Below are 20341 nucleotides of genomic sequence, written 5' to 3'. Positions count from 1 at the left end.
TTAGACCGACTTCGTCGTAACCACAGATGCATCTGAGCGTGGTGTAGGAGCAGTTTTAATGCAGGAAAGACCAGATCAACAATTCCATCCTGTCATGTTTCTCAGCAAAATACTTTCTGAGAGGGAAAGCCACTGGTCAGTCTCAGAAAAAGAATGTTACGCCATTGTGTATGATCTGGAAAAGCTACGCCCGTACATTTGGGGATGGCGTTTCCACCTGCAGATTGACCAGGCTGCACTAAAGTGGCTTCACACAGTCAAAGCGACTAACCAAAAACTTCTTTGGTGGAGTTTAGCTCTTCAAAACTTTGATTTTGAAATACAACTCATTTCCAGAGCCTCTAACTAAGTGGCTGATGCACTCCAGCGGGAAGGTTTCCCAGAATCAGCGAGGTAAAAATGTCCCTGTATTCTAAGTCATTGTAGTCCTTGAGGTGTGAAAAATACTGTTTGGTTCTTCATGTAATTAGTAGTAAAATTTGAGGTGCATGTATCTTATTAACTCTGTTTCCTAAACCTCCAGGAAGAAATCCCAGCTGGTATGAACCCGACCTGAACCAGGCTGGCAGCACCGTCTGTGATTTGAGGGGCATGTGATAAATGTAGGTGTGGGAGTAGCTCCCTTTTATGGACCCAGCCAGCCAGTTAGCTATAAAATCCCTCTTGGTAGCTGTTCTTTACTTGTAAAGGGTTAAAAAGTCTGACTGCATGCGTAGGTAAAAGAAAGTGTGTGGGCACCTGGCCAAAAGAGCCAATGGGAAGGCTAGAACTTTTAAAAATGAAACAAGACTCCCCTTTTGTCAGTCTGTGGTTGTCCTCCAGGAGAGGAGAGACTGGGCTGGAACTATGCTGTAAAAAGCTTTGAAAAAAGTATGAAAAATCATCAGATCCTACCTAGAAACTACTCATTTGAAACCCCAGATATGTGAGTAGATCACATCTTCCTAGACATTTCCTGATTAGGTTTATTTCTTTATGGCTTGTGGATTCCTCTGTGCTAACCCCAGGTGCTTTTGTTTTGCTTGTAACCTTTAAGCTGGACCTCAAGAGAGCTATCTTGATGCTTAATCCTTGTAATTGTTTTTTTTATTTAACAAAGCCTAAATTCCAAATGTATTTTCTTTTTCTTTTTAATAAAATTTACCTTTGTTAAGACCAGGATTGGATTTTTGTGTCCTAAGAGGTTTGTGCATGTGTTGTTCAATTAATTGGTGGCAACAGCTGATTTCTTTTGTTTTCTTTCTCAGCTCTTCCCTGGAGGGGGGTGAAAAGGCTTGAGGGTACCCCACAAGAAGGAATTCCCAAGTGCACCTTCCTGGGCTCTAAGAGTGGGTTTTTGCACTTGGGTGGTGGCAGCATCTACCCATCCAAGGTCAGAGAAAAGCTGTAACCTTGGGAGTTTAATCCAAGCCTGGAGTGGCCAATGTTAATTTTTAGAATCCTTGCAGGCCCCCACTTTCTGCACTCAAGGTGTCAGAGTGGGGAATCAGCCTTGACAACATATAATCAATTTAAAATAAAAAAGATCATGTTCTCCCTTTAATCATAGTTTATGTTCCTTTTTTAGAATGAGAAACTATCAGTATATCAAGACCCCACAATATTAATTCCATATATAGCTGAGATTGTGTATGTAACTGACTTTTCAAAAATTCATAGTTTGGGTCAAAATGTCGTTTGTTCTCAATATATTTAGCAAAATCCTAGTTACAATACTTAGCGTTTCTATAGCACATTCCATGTGCTTGTCAAAGGTTGTTTCACTATAGCACAGTGAGTAAGAGAAATGGAGGCAAAAAGAGATTGTGAATTCCTCAAGATCACAATCAAGTCTGTGACAAAGGTGATAGTAGGACTTGGTGCTCAAGTGTCCAGTCCTGGGCTTTCATAACTAGATTCTACTTTCTACCATATAACTGCTTCAAAGAAAATCAGGTCAGATCAATTCAAACAAAGCACAGACTTTAACAGCTCCTGCATTCACAACCCTTGCAGGGTAATACTCTATACCAGAGATTCTCAACCTTGGGGTCACTGCCAAGTGTCAGAGGCTTATGACTGCCCTGCCCTTCCCATATTGCTAAATCGGGGAAAGGGGCCTGAGTATGGAAGAGGTTGAGAATCACTGTTCTATCCAAGTACTAATGCTCAATTACGATGGAATTGCACATTATTTGAAAGCAGGGCTTCTACCAAGTGGTCATATTGCAAGAGCCGGTGCAGTTTTTCTGGACCGCTCCTGCCACAGCTTTTAATTCTTTCTAAACAGAAGAGAGCCTCTTTATGCGGGGAGATAAGAGGTTAAATAGTACAGTCTCCACCCAGTGCATGCGGACTCACTCGTATAAATCCGCATTAACAATAACAGATGTTGTGAGCTCAGCCCATGGCACGCAATGAATCTGATACCCCCTGGATTAGATATGAAGCATTTTACGTTTAACCTGCCGGTGTTCTTATATGAAGCTGTTTACAAACTAATCTTTTCCTGAAGCAGTTTTGGAACTAAAACAGAATTGTTTTTAATATAATGTTTGTCAGACATTTTCAACAAAACTGCTCCTGTTTGTCCTTATGGCTTTGGGCAGCATCTCATACCACTGCATTCCCAACTAGCTCAATCCCAGTCTTGTTTCCTTCCTGGTTTCCTGCTTGACTGGTTCTGAAAGGCTGCGTCCCATGTTTAATTACACCATCATTATTGCTAATTCTTAATAATTTACTATACCTTTCCACTGAATACATTTTTATATATATGAAAGAGAGACAAGAAAGATGAGATACTCACTGATTTACCAAGCTTCTTATGGATGATAACTGTCTTCGTTCTTGTGAACCATAGTGCGATTAGTCCTGTCTACATCTTCAGAAGCTCAGAAACTGCTGCTTCTCAGAAGTTTTGCAAGAATTATAACAAGAAGTGAAGGAGCAGTTCTTCTTTTTCTAAAAATGGACTTTTAGCAACAGTTTCACTTAGAACTTAATGGAAATGTTAGAGCGCTGAATTTTCAGAGTGCATGTTAAATGCAGAACTGAGGGCTTAGGTCCTCAGTCCTACAGATTCACTAGTGCAGACTCTGTATGGAGTCCTACTGACTTCACTCCACATGGGAACAGTCTGAGCTAGAGCCTCTGTTTGCAGGATCAGGGCCTAGTTCCAACTTCCATTGGGGTATTCCCATTAACTTCATTGGGAGTTGGATCAGGCTTAGGTACACAAAATCGTGTCAACTATTTTTGATTGCACTAAACACTTTTGTAGCATATTCAAAAATAAGTTGAAATATTTGGTGATGGCAGCTTGTCTACAATAGGAAATTAGGTTGGCTCAGGGTGTGAAAAATCCACACTGCTGTGCGGCATAGTTAAGCCGACCTAAGTTCCCGTGTAGACAGTGCTAGATCAATGGCACAATTCTTCTGTTGACCTAGCTACCGCCTCTTGGGGAGACGGATTACTACGCTGATGGGAGAACCCTTCCCCTCAGCGTAAGTAGTGTCTATACTGAAGCTACAGTGGCCCAGCTGCAGCACTGCAGTTGTGCTGCTGTAGCATTTCAAGCGTAGACGAGCCCAAAGTGAAATTGACAAAATACCACTAGGGCCTGCGTCCACTTTTTGGTGCCTCCCTTCAAGAAAGATGTGGACAAATTGGAGACAGTCTAGAGAAGAGAAACACAAATGATAAAAAGGTTTAGAAAATATGACCTATGAAGAAAGACTAAGAGGACTGGACATGTTTGGCCTTGGGAAAAGAAGACTGAGGGGGAACCTCATGCCAGTCTTCAAATAGGTTAAGGGCTCTTACAAAGAGGATGGTGATCAATTGTTCTCCATGTCCACTGAAGGTGGGACAAGAAGCAATGGGCTTAATCTGCAGCAAGGAAGATTTACTTTAGATATTAGGAAAAACTATTCACTATAAGGGTAGTTAAGTTCTGGAATACGCTTCCAAGCGAGGTTTTGGCATCCCTTTTCTTGGAGGTTTTTCAGACCAGGTTAGACAAACACTTGTCAGGGATGCTCTAGGTTTACTTGGTCCTTCCTCAATGCAGGGGGCTGGACTTGATGACGTCTCAAAGTCCCTTCCAATTCTACATTTCTATGATTCTATATAGAAAACATATTCATAAACAATCACAGGCAATTCCAAATCTCACAGGTGTCAATGAGCTTTTCCTGAGAAAGGGAAGGACTTTGTTTATCAAGATGAAAAAAGTAGGAAAGATGAAAGAAAAGAGGCTTGTCTTTTTCTAGAAACATAGGAATTGCCAGCCTGGATCAGACCCATGGTCTGTCAAGTATCCTGTCTCCAGCAGTGGCCAGCACCGGCTGCTTCAGAGGAAGCTGCAAGAAAGCCTTGTAGTGGGCAATTGAGGAGAAACCTGCCCATGGGTAAAATTTCTTCCTAAACCCCAATAATTACAGCATGGCTTATGTCCTGCAGCTAAGAGTTTATATCCCTTTCAAAACTGTTGTTTTTGTTGTTTTAATGATTAAGCTTTGTAATCCTAGATCACAGTGAAATAAACATACAGACCTGTGTTTTTCCCAGTAACCACACCAGTTTGTGATATGTATGATACAATATGTGATCAGAGATCTATCAATGTAGATCATAGTTCTATAGATCTATCAATATGATCATCGATCTGTCAGGATAGATCTCTCTAGTTATCACTAATGAAGTTTGTAGGATTCATAAAGGTTTATGCGCTTGGCAACATTCAGGGCACACCCGGAGTGTTGTGTAGGAGTAGTGCACACACAGCTCCTTTCAAGGGCATCAACCTTGGAATCTCGCCAAGATGATATGAACCATGGGAAGCCTCCCAGGACTGGGCTCAAGGCCCGAGAGCAAGGAATGCGGTAGATAGAAATTGGTAAATAAGAATGTTAAACAAAGCCAATGTATTCCTTTTATCTGTTGGAGAATGTAATGCGCGGGGGGAGAGAGAGAGAATAAAGGGGAAGGTGGAAAGCTGACAGGGAGAAGCCCGTTAGCAGAGACCAGCCTGCTTGCTTGCTAAAAGCTGTGTTCTGTCTTGTCATTGAACCGCCACACAGTTTATCATCTGAGACCGCGAATGTCAAATGACAGGAGTCCAGGAAGGGGCCTAGTGAGGAGGGCTGTGCACTAGATACTGTAGGGTCTGGGTGGGGCCTGAAACTCTTATCTGTCTTTTTGGCTATCTTGAAAACAAAAAAATGCAAATTGCCACATGGATTTTCTGTTAGATTTCCTGTGTGCTTGTTCCATTTCCAACCACAGTTTCTCTCTCCTGCATCCTGGAGCACAGTAGAGACTGAGCGCAGTTCTCCTGTCAGTCCTCCCTTCTCTTGCCCAGCCAACATGGAGCTGCTTGTGGAGAGAGAGCAGGGACGGGAAGAAGTAAGTAGCTGCAGTTGCCAGCAGTTATCTCAGAGTTTAGCCGCAGCTGTCGGGAGCGGCATCCTCAACAGCTCTGTGAGCTCTCCATGCTGAGGAATGTCAAAGCAAAAGCAGCACAGCAGACCCCCCAGCTCCTCGCAGCAGCGGTCTGCCTGCGGCTGTGTTCCTAGGGCAGGGGAGAAGAGAAGGATTGCACCCTAATGATTTGCTCTTTGCTGCTGAAGCTGAGGAGCAGGCTCAGCTGTCAGAACTTCCTGGAGCTTTGAAAGGGGAGGGTCGCATGTCTGCAGCCAGGTGCAGGGCAGTCGAGTTCAAAACAGTGAGCAGAGCGGGCACAGCAGGCATTGTGGGATACTGCGGGAGGCCAGTTATGTCGACATAATGAACGGTAGCATCTACACTGGCGCTTTGTCACTTTAACTTTGCTGCAAAAAGCTCTTTGCCTCTCATTAAGGTGGTTTTATTTTGTTGGCAAAGCAGCCAAAAATAGCTTTGTAGTGTGTACACCTCCACTGTTTTGTCGGCAAAAGCTGCCTTTTGCTGACAAAATTGTGTCCTGCAGACAAGGCCTAAGGAGGCATCGAGGGCAGGCAGGGCAATGGTGGGGGCAAGGAGTGGAGCATGGAGAGGGATGTAGGACAACAGACACGTCTCCATGTTAAATTGTAAATGCTTAGTACTTTCTAGATATAAAACTTTAAGGGCCAGATTCTCTGGTTGGCTAAAGTCACTTTATACCTCCTAAGCAGCACCAAGAGATTGTACAGTGGTCAAAGTTGGCTTGTGGGAGAATCCAGCCTGTTCCCCAGTGCTAGACAATATTTCCTCACTCACTTGCACCCCCCTTGATTTTTTAAAACCACCAAAACTGATATTTGCTCCTGAAAATATGAAAAAAAAGTGTTTTCAAAGGTCAAAGTGCCAAATCCCTCCTCAAGCTTCTTGGTGCACAGGGTCTGCACCAGCTGCAACATCTTTTAGCATAGCCCAGCAGGTTTCATTTCTCTGTGGGCTGGTGTGGGGGAGGGTTCTGGTCCATGACTCCACTTCCTCTCCACTCCCTTTGTGGCTTTGTGCATTCCCTTGGTGTCCATGTAAGAAGCAATCCCTGCCCTTTCCCAGAGATCAGAGCTGAAGCCCCTTTTCCTCAAAGACAATAAGAAATATGCAATATATGTAGCTTTTCAAACAATGATTTTATAAACACCTTTTAGGAACAGGTAAAGATAAAGAAGCAGAATAACCATAGCAGAAGAATTCACAGCACAATAAAAATGGAAATGGAGAACTCAGTTTAACTGAAATAGACATTTCACTATAACACCTCATTATGATAAAAATCAGCCTGACTGCCTTTTATTTTTCTCCTTACTACATCGCAGTAATGTCTTTATAATCTGTGCATAGCAGATGATCATAATGACCAGTGGAATGACAAGTCCCAGGAGGTTCATCTTTAAGATCAGGAATTGCCTCCATTTTGTTTCATGGCCTGATGGATTATGAGAGCTGTAGGTCCAATAAACACTTTCCTGTTGAACAGTTTGAAATATTAAACCTGGAAGAGAGGCTAATATTGCAACACCCCAAATGACAACACTTGTGAGGATGCCATAGGTAACTGTCCTAGCTTTTATAGTAAACGCTGCATGGACAATTGCCAGATATCTGTCTATTGCCAAAAGTATTATGGAAAAGTTTCCACTGCAGAAGCCAGTGTCGAGCACTCGAACCCCAGACGGGCACGGTTCGTTGTCTGACCGGAGACAGACAGGCAACACTAGCAAGGTCCGAACTCGAAGCTCTTTATTGAAGAGTGCACACAACAATAGAGAGCAGCCCGTCTCCAAAGAGAACCAGCCAGCCTCTAAGTAAAACTCATAAGTTTTTATAGACAGTCCCGTCGCGGCACAGATTTATTCATAAAGCAGCCCACCGCTCCCCTATATTAGTTAAAATCCTCTTTCTCTATATGCATGCACATCTACCCGCCTTATTGTAGATAACTTTTAGCAAATCGTAGTGCTTCACTAACTTTCTTATCGGTATGGGTGTCAACCAGGAGACGAGGAGTTAAAACAGACATAACACAAGAGCAGGGAGTGGAAAACAGCGCCTCTGTATCTCAAGGACTGTTCCCAGCACATCTGGTACAAAAATGCAGGAATGCAGGCCTCCCCTTTTTTCTCACTCTGTGTAACTTAAACAAATTTTCCTTCATTCTACTTTCAGAGACTTTCCCAGTAGCCTCTCTTAGCCTGACTTTGGTTCAGTTGGCATAACTGCCTCCTATTTAGCTTTTCTCACCTAACACCAGCATAATGGACCCCTGAAAGAATTTCCAAGACCCCACTCATGTGCTGCATAGTAAGCCCAAAATGGCAAGGAAAGAATAAAGAGTAAATTGGAATTTGCCAGATTCAGCAAATAGATGTCAGTCATGCTTCTCAGCCTCTTGTGTTTTATCAGGATCAGCACAACTGGAACATTGCCCACCAGGCCAAATATCAGCACCAAGGAGTAAATAGGTGGCAGAAACAGGGATGCAAATTGTTTGACATCATTTGTACATGGTGTTGCATGATCATGACTGTAGTTCTGTGTTGTTGTCAGTATCTCCATCTCTTCTTCATTGAGAAACTGTTGATCTTTCACTCGCCTGAGGATGAAGAAATGGATGGTTCTTTACAGGATACTGTGTGTTATCAGTGTGAAAGACAGGATATACACACTATCCTGTGAAATCATATGGTTGTGAAAGACATTAAAATGTACTGTGTATGTTGAGTTTCAGCTTAGAATACCTTTTGCTGTAAACAGTAGAACAACTGCTGATATCAAGATGTGAAAAATACTGCAGATAACACGAGCAAAGAATCTAGAGAGTTAACAGGGTGAGTTCTGTGCAGTTCCTCCAGTATTAACTTCCTTGCCTGGGGAGCACCAGACATATGCGAGTGGACTGCTCACCTTCAGGCAGACAACCAAGCCCTGTAGGCCCACGTCGTTCATCTGACCTTGGAGAACCAGCTATTGCAGGAGCAAGTAACACTGTTGTAAGAGCCTCCCCAGTTCTTTGGTCTTGACTGGAACATGCCCGGAGCCCTGCCAGAGGGCTCCCCAGTTGCAGCTGCCAATCCAATTGCACATACCTGGCACACCCCAGCAAATTCCCATCCTACCGGCCCTCCTTGCCTTGGGCACAGCTAGAATGCCTATAGCATCATGACCTTTATGTCAAGCTCGAGAAATGTGCCTTCGATCAGGTCTCCATGGAGTTCTGGGCCTTCATCTTATCTCCAGAAGGGATCCAGATGGACCCATGCAAGGTCCAAGCCGTCCAGGACTGGCTGATTCCCTATATGGTATGTGACCTGCAACGCTTCCTGGGATTCAACAATGGTTTATCCTGATTTTTTTCAAAATAGATCGAACCCCACACAGCTCTCCTCCAGAAAAATGCCCAATGCCATTGGTCTCTCAAGGCCCAGCATGCAGGCAAACAGCTAAACCTCGCCTTTACTACAACACAATATTGGCTCACTCCAATGTCACACAAGCCTTTACTGTAGAAGCTGATTTTCCAGTGCAGTGATCGGGGCTGTCCTCTCCCAGCGACTTGGTCCCATGAAATCGCATGGGCTAACACTCATTACTCAAGGAAGTTCACCCCCACAGAGTTAAATTGCAAAATACTTGACAAGGAACTCCTGGCAATAAAAACCGCCTTTGCAGAATGATGTCACTGCCTGGAAGGAGCTCGTCACCTGGTCCAGGTATTCACTGACCATAAAAATCTGGAATATGTACATAGAGCAAAGGACTTAATCCAACAGCAGCTTTGGTGGCACCTGTTTTTCTCACGATTGGATTTCATTATTACATACCACCCTGGATCCCAAAATGGCAAGGTAGATGCCCTGTCCCATGGTACCAACCCACCAGGCCTCAGCCAGGACCCAACTCCCATTCTCAAATCCCGTAACTTTCTCAGTGCAGCTCATCACCAGGATACACTAAGTTTAATACCCATTGCCTCTGCTTCAGGAAATCTGCCTGATGAACAAGCTATTATCAACACGCAACTGCATGACTCCTGGGAAGGGATCATGTATGTAAGGGAATGCATCTATGTTCCCACAGGTCTCACAAGAGTTGCAGTCCTACAACTATGCCATGATTTTCCCCTAGCAGAACACTTGGGGCTCTTCAAGACCTAATAACTAATATCCTGCTCCTTTTAGTGGCCCTGGATGCACCCAACAATACAGTCATTCATTGCCTCCTGTGATGTTTGTGCCACACCAAAACCCCATGCCACAAGCCCTATGGCCCTTGGGCAGCCATTGCTGTAGACCTCATTGTAGAATTACCAGAGTCCAAAAAACTTATAACAGTTTTGATTGGTGGTGGTCCACTTTTCCAAAATGGCCTACTGTGATGCTGGTAAACCAGGTGCCAGACCTTGCCAAGTCTGTAGGCATGAGCTCAGCAATGACAAACTCATAGCTGGAAACCAGTTCAGTTCACCTATATGTTAATATTGTTGAAGATAGTTGATAGATGTGTAAGGATGTGTTTAGTGTTCCAGCGGTTCTCAACCTGTGGCCCAATCAGCACACAGCTGCGGTCCATGTGACATCCTCAGGGCCATACAGCTAGTATTGGATGCTTCCCCTGAGGCCCACAATGGTAAATAGGTTGAGAACCACTAGTTTATATTCTAAAATACTTGTAAGTTGCTGCATGCATTAATCTTACTTGTAATATCTGTTTTCCACCCTACGAGGTAAAATATAAGTTTGTTTTATAATTGTAAAAATCCCTGCTCTGAACTTGTGATCACAGATGGGAAAAGTGGCTCTCCCTGCCCATTCAGGAGGACTATTAAAATTAAATGGGTCATCATAGGACAATTGCCCCATCCACCCATGGAGAGAAGTATGTGCAGAAGGCCTCATGGCATTGGTTTTAATGCTGGAAGAGGGAAATAAAAATAGCTAACAATGAAGATTTTTCATCTCTCTGCTGTCTGGACTCTTACAAAGGCTGGAGCTAAGAAACAAAAAGCAGCAACCCCTAGGGCCTGTCTGGGTTAAGCCCTAAAAAGACATTCAATGCTGACAGATTACTACATCTCTGTCACCTTTTGAATCAGACTGAAATTCATTTGTGTATATGTCACTTGCTTTAACCTGTAAATACCTCTCACTTCTTTCTTCTAGTTAATAAACTTTTAGTTAGTCTCTTACAGGATTGGCTACAGAGGTTGTCTTTGGTGTGAGATCTAAGGTACAAATTGATCTGGGGCTAGCGACTGGTCTCTTGGGACTGGGAGCAACCAGAATATTTTGTGATTTTTTTTGTGTGTGTGTGTAAGTGACCACTTGTCACTAAGTCCAGCTTGCATGGGTGGCAAAATAGACTGGAGAGCCCCAGGGGATTGTCTGTGACTCCATGGTAAGACTGTTACAGTGATCTAGGAGTTTCCCCCTACTGTTACTCACACCTTCTTGTCAACTGTTTGAAACGGGCCATCCTGCTTATCACTACAAAAGTTTTTTTTCTCCTGCTGATAATAGCCCACCTTAATCGATTAGTCTCTTTAGAGTTGGTATGGCAACCCCCATTTTTTCATGTTCTCTCTGTGTGTGTGTGTATATATATATATATATATATATTTCCTACTGTATTTTCCACTGCATGCATCTGATGAAGTGGGCTTTAGCCCATGAAAGCTTATGCTCAAAGAAATTTGTTAGTCTCTAAGGTGCCACAAGTACTCCTTGTTCTTTTTCCAGACAGCATGACACCCACCTCATCCCTTGCACAGGCCTCCTCTCTGCTGAAGAGACAGCATGGATTAGCCATGTAGTCCACCTCCACAGACTTCTGGAGCACATTACTTCCGATTGGTTCACAGCCCGGTTCTGTACCTGCTGGGGGTCCACACATCTTTCTTCTGCTTACCATCCTCAGTCCAACAGTCAAATGGAAAGGGACAACCAAATCATGAAGCAGTATCTGCAGTGTTCCCTCAATAATCACCAGGATTATTGGTCTTCACTTCTCCCTTACAAGGAGTTTGCATACAACAACACAGACTTTGCATCTATGGGTCAAAGTCCCTTTTTTGCCAACTATGGGTACCACCCCCGATTCCACCCACAATTACCCGCATCCTCTCTCGACCCGGCTGCCTCAGACCTAATACAGCAGTTTCATCAGGCCCAGAAAGAAGTGAAGGATCACTTAGAAATAGCAAAAGCAGACTATAAATGGTATGTGGACCAGCATGGACAGCATGGACAAGTCCCCATCTACTCAGTGGGACAAAAGGTATGGCTCTCCACAGAGCATCTCCACACAGGCAGACCTGCTCGCAAGATGGAGTTTTGATTTCTTGGTCCTTTTAAAATTCTGCAGAAGGTTAATCCAGTCATCTCTGAACTACAACTCTCCCACTCTCTGAAGGGTCACCTGGTGTTTCATGTATCACTTTTGAAACCTACACAGAAATCCCTTCTCCTCACAGGACCCAGCCACCTCTGCCACTGGTACAGGTCCAGGGTCACAAGAAATATGTGATCCATGAAATCCTGGACTCTAAACATAAACGTGGCAGGCTCTGGAATCTTGTTGACTGGGAGGGGTATGGTCCTAAGGAGCACACCTGGGAACCTGTGGAAAATATACATGCCCCCGCACTTGTTAAAGCATTCCATAGCAATCACCCTGAGAAGCCTCGTCCCACATCACCTTGAGGGCATCACTTGGGGAGGGGGATGATGAACCCTGGTCCACAGGGCTCTTAGGAGCTAGTAAGTTCCAACCGGCCATCCAGTGACCTACTAACAGTTGCCAGAATAGAAGCTGAACACCAACAGAGGACTCCAGTCCTGGAATCTGATTGGTTCACAGCTTCTATATGAACTCAGCACAGGAACTGGAAGTTGTCCATTCAACTGGGTTCTCCCTGCATTGGACTGCGTGCTTCCCTTGCAATACCTGCTCCCTATCTCATGGTAACCTCACCCTACCTGCCTCCTAACACCTGACTCTTGGTTTGCCCTCTAGCCTGTCTTGAACTCTGACTCAGCCTGCCTCTTGCTGCGACCACTGACCACTACATGGTCAGACTGCCCACATCCTGGTCATGACACAGGCCCATTCTGTGCACTGAAAGTGTCAGGGTCCTGTGGCCCCACCCCTTTCTGCCCCTTCCCTGGGGCATGTCCCTGTTCTACCGAGGGTCTCCAAATTCTGCGCCCCCCCCCGTGGCTCCCAACCCATTTGCTCCTTCCTCCCCTCGCCCCACTGCAGCCCCAAGACTGGAGAAGCCCTGTCCCTGTGCCATGGCCTTGAGGCCGCAGCGGGGGTAAGAGCTCCAGTTCCAGGGCCACAGCGGAGGTCCAGGTGCTGAGGCTTCCCCCGCCATCCTCCGTGCTTCTGCAGGGGACCAGGGTCAGAGTGCTGGGGCTTCTCCTGCCCTGCCCGCCCCATGGCTTCTGCCAGGGATGGGGTCGGGGGGCACTGGGTCTTCCCTGTCCCGTGGCTTCTGATGGGGACAGAGTCAGGGGGTCGGAGTGCTGGGGCTATCCCCGCCCACCCGGCGGCCGGGGCTCAAGGCTTCTGCCACCTCGCAGCGGATTTTTTTCCAGGGCCCCTGGGCACAGGTCCCACTGGCCCAGTGGCTAATCCACCACTGGTGGCATCTATGGGCTTATCAGTGGAGCGGAATTCAAAAGGCACAGGCTGTACTTCCAGTCTATGCAATGGCTGCCCCAATATGTGTAGGCAGCACAGAACTGGTGGAACCAGCTCTGCATCTGGGCATTGGGAGCATTCACTTGGGACCCTGAAGCCTACCCTATGTCCCTTTGCCTAAAGCAATACTGAATCTGGCCCCAATAATCTTTCTATATGTCCTATTTGAAGGATGGAAACACTTTTTAGTACATATGGGGAAAGAATAAGCAAAGATTGTGGTTTAGATCAGTTTGCAAAATGTGTTTTCACACTTACAAAAGCTAACTTACCAGACCACAGAACCTGATACCACAGCCTCTGCCTGCTCTTCTCCATCTTCTCAGAAGAACAGAGAGCTGTGGTATCTCATGTACTATGGTGTGGTCAATATTGGTTCATAGCAGTGTTTTCAGCTGTGACTGCGGTACTGTACTTGGATTGTGCGACATGAATTTAATGCAGGGCTCCTTGTGTAAAAACAAGTCATTTGACTCTGAATGGATGCGTTAGCTAATCAGATGTGGATACGCTGTTTCTGTTTCAACTGTTTTGTTCAAGTATGTTCAATATTTTTACTCCTGGATTAGACAGTCTAATTCAGCAGGGAAATCATGTAAAGTATAGCAGGCAAACCCAGTGTGCTCCCAATTTTTCTTTGCAATGACCATGTAGAGGTCTACAAAGAAATCAAGACCCAAAAGAGTAGTGGAATAGCGTCAAGTTAAAAGCCACCCACACCAAAGAGTGCAAAGGAAACGCAGCAGCTCTATCTTTAAATTGACCCCAGAGCTTATGCAAAACCTAACCGACAAGTTTAGTTTGCATCCCTTGAGATACACTTGTGTTCACCTGAAACCTTAAAAGCAAAGCAAACATTGTCATTGTTTGTCAAGTGTTTAAACAAACAAACTGCACCCTGAGCCTCTTTTCCACAAATCTGTCCCAAAAAATGTACTCTCCTTCTTCCATACCCAGACCTTCAGTTGTCTTCTGGGTGATGAGGCCAGCTGGCCTTTAACTCCTCTTCTCTCCACTGTTTTTAGGGGGCCCATTTCCTAGCTTTTCAGGTGTGCTGTTAAGTACCTACACAGTGCTCATCAAGGTGGTATCTGAGAGCCAGCTGGCTGCTCCCTCAACCCAATTCATTGAGGGAGCTGCCATGTACGTCTGCTCCCTACAAATCCATTCTCTGGCACTTTCTCACTGTGAGATGAGGGAGTCTCTAATACTTAGGTACAGTCTAGCCTTTCTTAGATGTATGTAAAGGGTTAGCCAAGTGGAAGTCAACCGTGTCCTGCCAAGGCAGCAGCAGATGGATGTGATGGTGGGAACAATGATTACTACCCATTCTAAGGTTCAGGAGAATACCTGCTGACCACCACTGAGAATCTAGGAGGAGAAGGGGGCCAACCAGTTGCTTGTTGAAGACATTGGAGTGGGGGATAGAGCCACTAAGCCACTACCCCTAGAAGAGAACTGGAAAGAAGGAAGGTGAAACTATGACCTGCTTATGGAAGGGATTCCAGACCTGAAAGTCATCTAAGATTCATCAGGGGTTCAGCAAACCTCAGCGATTTTCAGGTTCCTAATGAAAGCTATAACCAGGCAAATTTGAGTGGTAATTAGGGGCTCACTTCAGCAGGAATATGAAAGCCACAAAGTTTTTTATCTCAGGTCTGCAAGCGGTACAGCTAATTAGGTCCAGAGCAGAGAGGCGATTTTATTCCAATTGTTCAAGGTAGTGACAGCTGCATATTAATTAGTTTTACTCCCTATGATAGCTTATTTCTGGTTCTGAAACCACTGCCCATTTAGGGCATCAGAAAGAAGAGCTTGTAAGATGAAATATTATTGTAGCCAAAGGCAATTCCAGTCTACAGCCACAATTGACCTGCTGGTTCCATAGGCTGGCTGGCCAAACTCACTGAATATATCTTTATTTTAAACAAGAATTGAGGAACATACATGGATCCAATTCTGATCCTTTTTACTCCGTGTTAGAATAGAGCCAGAATAATCATTAAGTATATGAGGCGTTGAGTTGAGTTGTTCTTGTATATGATGTTGGGTTTGTGATAGGAGAGCGAGATCATCTGCGAAGTCCAGGTCTTCGGGGGATGAGAAGATTGTCCATTTAATGCCTCTTGGCATGTCTTCTGTTGTACGCCGCATTACCCGGTCAATGGCAATGTTGAAGAGGATTGCAGACATGACACACTCCTGACATACTCCTGTTTTGACTTCAGTACTGAGCTCACAGTGATCAACACTGCATGTAAAGTTGAAATTGAAGCTTTTGATGACATTGATTATACGAGTCTCTCAGGGTGGGTAGACAGACTTGCACTAATGGGGCTGAAACTAGTGAGCTAAAAATAACACTTTGGGCACTCTGTCTCAGGCAGAAGCTCAGGTTCTCAAGCCCGCCCAACTCTCTAGACTTCAAAGCCTGAGCTCCAGCCTGAGCTGGAATGTCCACATTGCTGTTTTTAGCACAGTAACTCAAGCTCCACTAGCATGTGTCTATCCACCTGGGCTGGGAAGCTTGTTCCCAGCTGCAGTGTAGATGTTTCGTTAAGGACCAGGGCCAGCAGTCAGAGTTCTGAACAGCCCTGAGACTGCTGGCTCCATTCAGCCCTGGGATTGAAGCGCTACAGACAGTTTCCGGTCCCCAAATAAGCCTCAGGGAACTCGGTACAATTGGGGATTGAGGCTAGAGTTACTTTATTATAATAAAGTGTTAGACACAAAGGGTATGACTGTATTGCAATTAAAAATACCCTGTAGCACTGAGTCTCAGAGCCCAGGTCAGCTAACTCTGGCTCTGGGGCTAAAAATTGCAGTGTAGACATTCAGGCTCAGACTGGAGCCTGGACTCCGAGACCCCAAGAGATGGGAGGAGAGGCTGAAGGAACTGGGATTATTTAGTCTGCAGAAGAGAAGAATGAAGGGGGATTTGATAGTTGCTTTCAACTACCTGAGAGGGGGTTCCAAAGAGGATGGATCTAGACTGTTCTCAGTGGTACCAGATGACAGAACAAGAAGTAATGTTCTCAAGTTGCAGTGGGGAGGTTTAGGCTGGATATGAGTCAGCAGTGTGCCCTTGTTGCCAAGAAGGCCAATGGCATTTTGGGGTGTATAAGTAGGGGCATAGCGAGCAGATTGAGGGACGTGATCGTTCCCCTCTATTCGACATTGGTGAGGCCTCATCTGGAGTACTGTGTCCAGTTTTGGGCCCCACACTACAAGAAGGATGTGGATAAATTGGAGAGAGTCCAGCGAAGGGCAACAAAAATGATTAGGGGTCTGGAACACGTGACTTATGAGGAGAGGCTGAGGGAACTGGGATTGTTTAGTCTGCGGAAGAGAAGAATGAGGGGGGATTTGATAGCTGCTTTCAACTACCTGAGAGGTGGTTCCAGAGAGGATGGTTCTAGACTATTCTCAGTGGTAGAAGAGGACAGGACAAGGAGTAAGGGTCTCAAGTTGCAGTGGGGGAGGTTTAGGTTGGATATTAGGAAAAACTTTTTCACTAGGAGGGTGGTGAAACACTGGAATGCGTTACCTAGGGAGGTGGTAGAATCTCCTTCCTTGGAAGTTTTTAAGGTCAGGCTTGACAAAGCCTTGGCTGGGATGATTTGATTGGGGATTGGTCCTGCTTTGAGCAGGGGGTTGGACTAGATGACCTCCTGAGGTCCCTTCCAACCCTGTTATTCTATGATTCTATGAAACAAATAGGCTGGAGGATTTCTTCAGAAACATTCCCCAGATCACAAAAATGTACACCCAGATTCAATTCTGAGCAAATTACTTAACTGCATTGGTGAGTAAACAACAGGGAAATGTGGTAACTTCTCAGAAAAAAGAGGTGGACAGAAACAGCCAGCTATAAACAAATAGGCTTATACCAGTGGCTGGTGTGGCTTATACCCTGTAGTTCAGCAGAGCTATCCTGGGATCTTTGTTAACCATTAATTATCTCCACCAAACCATGCCTTTGTGGGTGGTGGGGCCTGGGAACAATATGTCAGAAATCGTCCAGATTCTCGAAAGCTTGCAATGTAGACCTGGCAAATTGTGACCAGTTGACTATTTCTCCTGAATGCCTATATGAGAGAACACATTTAACTGTTCTGTAACTTGTTGATTTGTGAGTTTAGGGAAAAGTAAAATTTCTACAAGTTTAAAACTAGTCAGCGACTACCAGAGAGACATGTCCCTTCTCTTCACATCTAGAGACTCATGATTCCACTTTGTGTTCTAGGTTCTGCCCTGTGCTGGTTCATCACACTGCCATTCAGGCTCACTCTTGGCCTCTGTCCAACACCATGCATCCTTTTCTCTATGTCACACTGTAAAGGGCTGTGGAGATACAGGAAAACTGGGCTAATCCTGTCTTATACATTCAGGTACAGTTAGCAGTTGTGGATCCACACTAGTGGCCATTTTAATCAGTTTTCACTTTTGTGGTGAGGCTGGCAAACCTCTCAAAATGGTACTGTGGGCAAGCAGTCCTTCAAAACAGGAGAAGCCCTGACAAATCAGGGAGGAAAAGATACTCTTTAGGGTTTACCCAGACTCAGTTCCAAAGCTCTCCCCCTATTGAGATGAGGCAAGTGGATTTCGGACCTTGGAGTTAAACAGTAAGTCTCATTGGTTCAGGAGGATCCTCTACAGGCAGCTAGATTCCACTGTGTGGCTTTTTGGCTGCTAGAAGTGGTTGGAGAGCCATCAACTGATCTCCTCTTCCTCCTATTTCACATGTTCCTGGATGGTTTTCTGGGAGGCTAATGGGCTCTAGTTCTGGTCCCTGCCCATTAACCCTTTCCTCCCAGCCCCAAACCCTAGGCTTGTTGGCCCAGGCCCTGGACAGGCAGTATAACCTGTCAGGCAGCTAGGTGTGTTCTGTATGATCCTGAGCATCTAGAGAATCTGAGGGACTCTTCAGAGACCACCACTAAGGACTTTTCTGATGCATATGTTTTAATGGCTTTATGTCTCAATCATGAGAAATCTTTGGCACAAGGATCTTGACTCTCTAAATGGTATGAGTGACTAGTAGTCTGTCCTTGACATCATCAGGAACCTGCAAATGTCTTGTGGCCTCATTAGAGAGCAAGATGGATAAGGTCATATCTTTTATTGGACCAACTTCAGTTGGTGAAAGAGAGCTTTCAAGCTTATACAGAGTCCTTCTTCAGACCTTGTGGGCCTCATGTACATCTATACATTTTCCACATTCTAACTACTTGGGCATACTTGGTCTTAGTGTCTGAAAGCTGTCTGGGACAATGTGGCTTTGGCTTCCAATCATTTATATTACCCAGAGTAGTGCCCCACTGCGATCATAGCTGTTGGCACTGCTTTTGACTTGGAAGCATAAAACACCAGTACTGGTGATGTGATGAATACCTTCTTTAGATCCTCCAAAAGCACAATCTTGTGGTTTCTTAGCCCCCCCAACTAGTTTGAAGATGTTCATAAAGAACTTGCTTTTTTGAGAATAAATTGGGTATGAATTTGTTCCAAAACTCCGTCATATTGAAGAATTGCATTTTCTGATACTACTGTAGGGATTGAGTGTTGCTGGATCTGCTCTCACCCCTCTTCATCAATCACATGCTCTAAGAAATATAGTTGGGTTTTTTTTAACCTACATTTCTCTTTAATTTTAGTCCAGCATCCTCAACTGCCTTTGAAATAGAGCTGGCAGAAAACGATGTGTTAGGAGAAAACTTCAACATTTTGTCAAAACGGAAAACACTTTGGTTTCCTTATAAAATGGAAAACGTTGCAGGAAATCAGAAGTCTTCCTCAAACACTTGCCTTTTGTCAAAATCCCAGTTGTTTCCATTGTGGGAATGAAGGGGGAGTTTCAACTGAGAATTTGACCAGTGCTGCTCTAATAGGAACTAACTTATTCTGTCTTCAGGCCAGTCTGCTGCCTCTTTTTCTCCTAACACTGGTTGGTTCTCTTGACCTTCCAGAATTAAATATAAAATATTTAGATACCCTTCTGGGGTATCTAATCATTCCAAGTAAACACAAAGCAAACCAGTCTTCTGCCCTTCCTTCCTTCCTTTTGGGGTGGAGGGGGCTGTTTTTCTTCTACCTCATCTTCAGCACATCCTCTGGGTTCAAGCCTTTCATTGTTAGGGCTGGGATGCACAGCCCTCCTTCCTGGGACTGTAGAAGGAAACCTCTAATCTGGTTGTTCCCTTCCTTCTTTGGAATTTCCTTTTCTAGTAAGCCTGGCTCCTAGTCACCCAAATCCTTGTCAAATGGCTTCACGCATGGCCTCTACCTGGGGAAGGGAGCCAAACCCTACACAAGTGCAGCTGACCCCCCAAACCTCTTACAGGACCGGTTTATCCTGTGACACTTACTTAAAAACCTGTTTTAAACTTTTGTTATGTTCTTCCTTTGACTTCCCAGAAATGAAAATGTCATCTTCATACATTTCCAGGCCTTGCAGTGTCTTGTTTATTTTTCTTTGGAAGATTTCTGGGGCAGTTCTGATGCTGAATGGGAGATGAAAAAAGCAGTAACTTCTGAGTGATATAGTAAAAATTGTCAACTTGGCACTGACAGAGTAGAGTGAAACTTTTCAGAGTCCATCAGCTGCATCTAGTAAGCAGAATATTGCTTCACCAGTCAATTCAGAGATAAGGGGCTAGAATCTTGTTCCCCCATTCATCACCTTTGCTCTGCTCTGCAGTTTTATAATTATCCCTGCAAAAAGGTCTGAACCTTTTTCAGTTTGGTTGAGCACACACCAGCTTAATTGTTTCTCTGTATCTTACCTGAAGTTCTTGGGCTGGAATATGAACAGGCTTGTGATAACGTGGTCCCAGCCAGAATGCAGAAGTGCAGAGGAACATGGAAAATAAAAATGAAGTATTATGAAAAATGGTAAATGAAGGTCAAAGGATGGAAAGTTCACACTGATTCAGATACAACTTAGTGCTAGTTTGGGAAGTGTCACTAATTATAAGAAGTACTACTAATAAGAAACACTCTGTTCAGACTCTGGCAGGCTGAACAGAGAATTCAAGAACAGAGGGCCCAATCCTCTCTTCCAGGGCAAAACTTTAATTGTCTTCAGTGGTGCAGGATCTGATTATGAAAGAGCACTGATTGAATATGAAAGATTACTCAGCACTGGCTCCCTGATCCTGCTCCCACTGAAAATAATGACAAA

General features: G+C 44.7%; 1 protein-coding gene across 1 annotated transcript; it reads right to left on the bottom strand.

The window, feature by feature from the left end:
• Positions 1–6588: 6588 nt before the first annotated feature.
• Positions 6589–15351, bottom strand: LOC141981907 (C-C chemokine receptor type 5-like). Its single transcript, XM_074943532.1, is given in 5 exon segments — positions 6589–6749; positions 6752–7117; positions 7704–8050; positions 9088–9188; positions 15106–15351. Coding segments are annotated over 5 exon segments (1221 nt in total).
• Between the last annotated feature and the right edge of the window lie 4990 nt (positions 15352–20341).

This window comes from Natator depressus, chromosome 2 (genome assembly GCF_965152275.1).
Source record: "Natator depressus isolate rNatDep1 chromosome 2, rNatDep2.hap1, whole genome shotgun sequence".
Taxonomy (NCBI): Eukaryota; Metazoa; Chordata; order Testudines; family Cheloniidae; genus Natator; species Natator depressus.
This window is presented reverse-complemented; position numbering and strand designations above follow the sequence as displayed.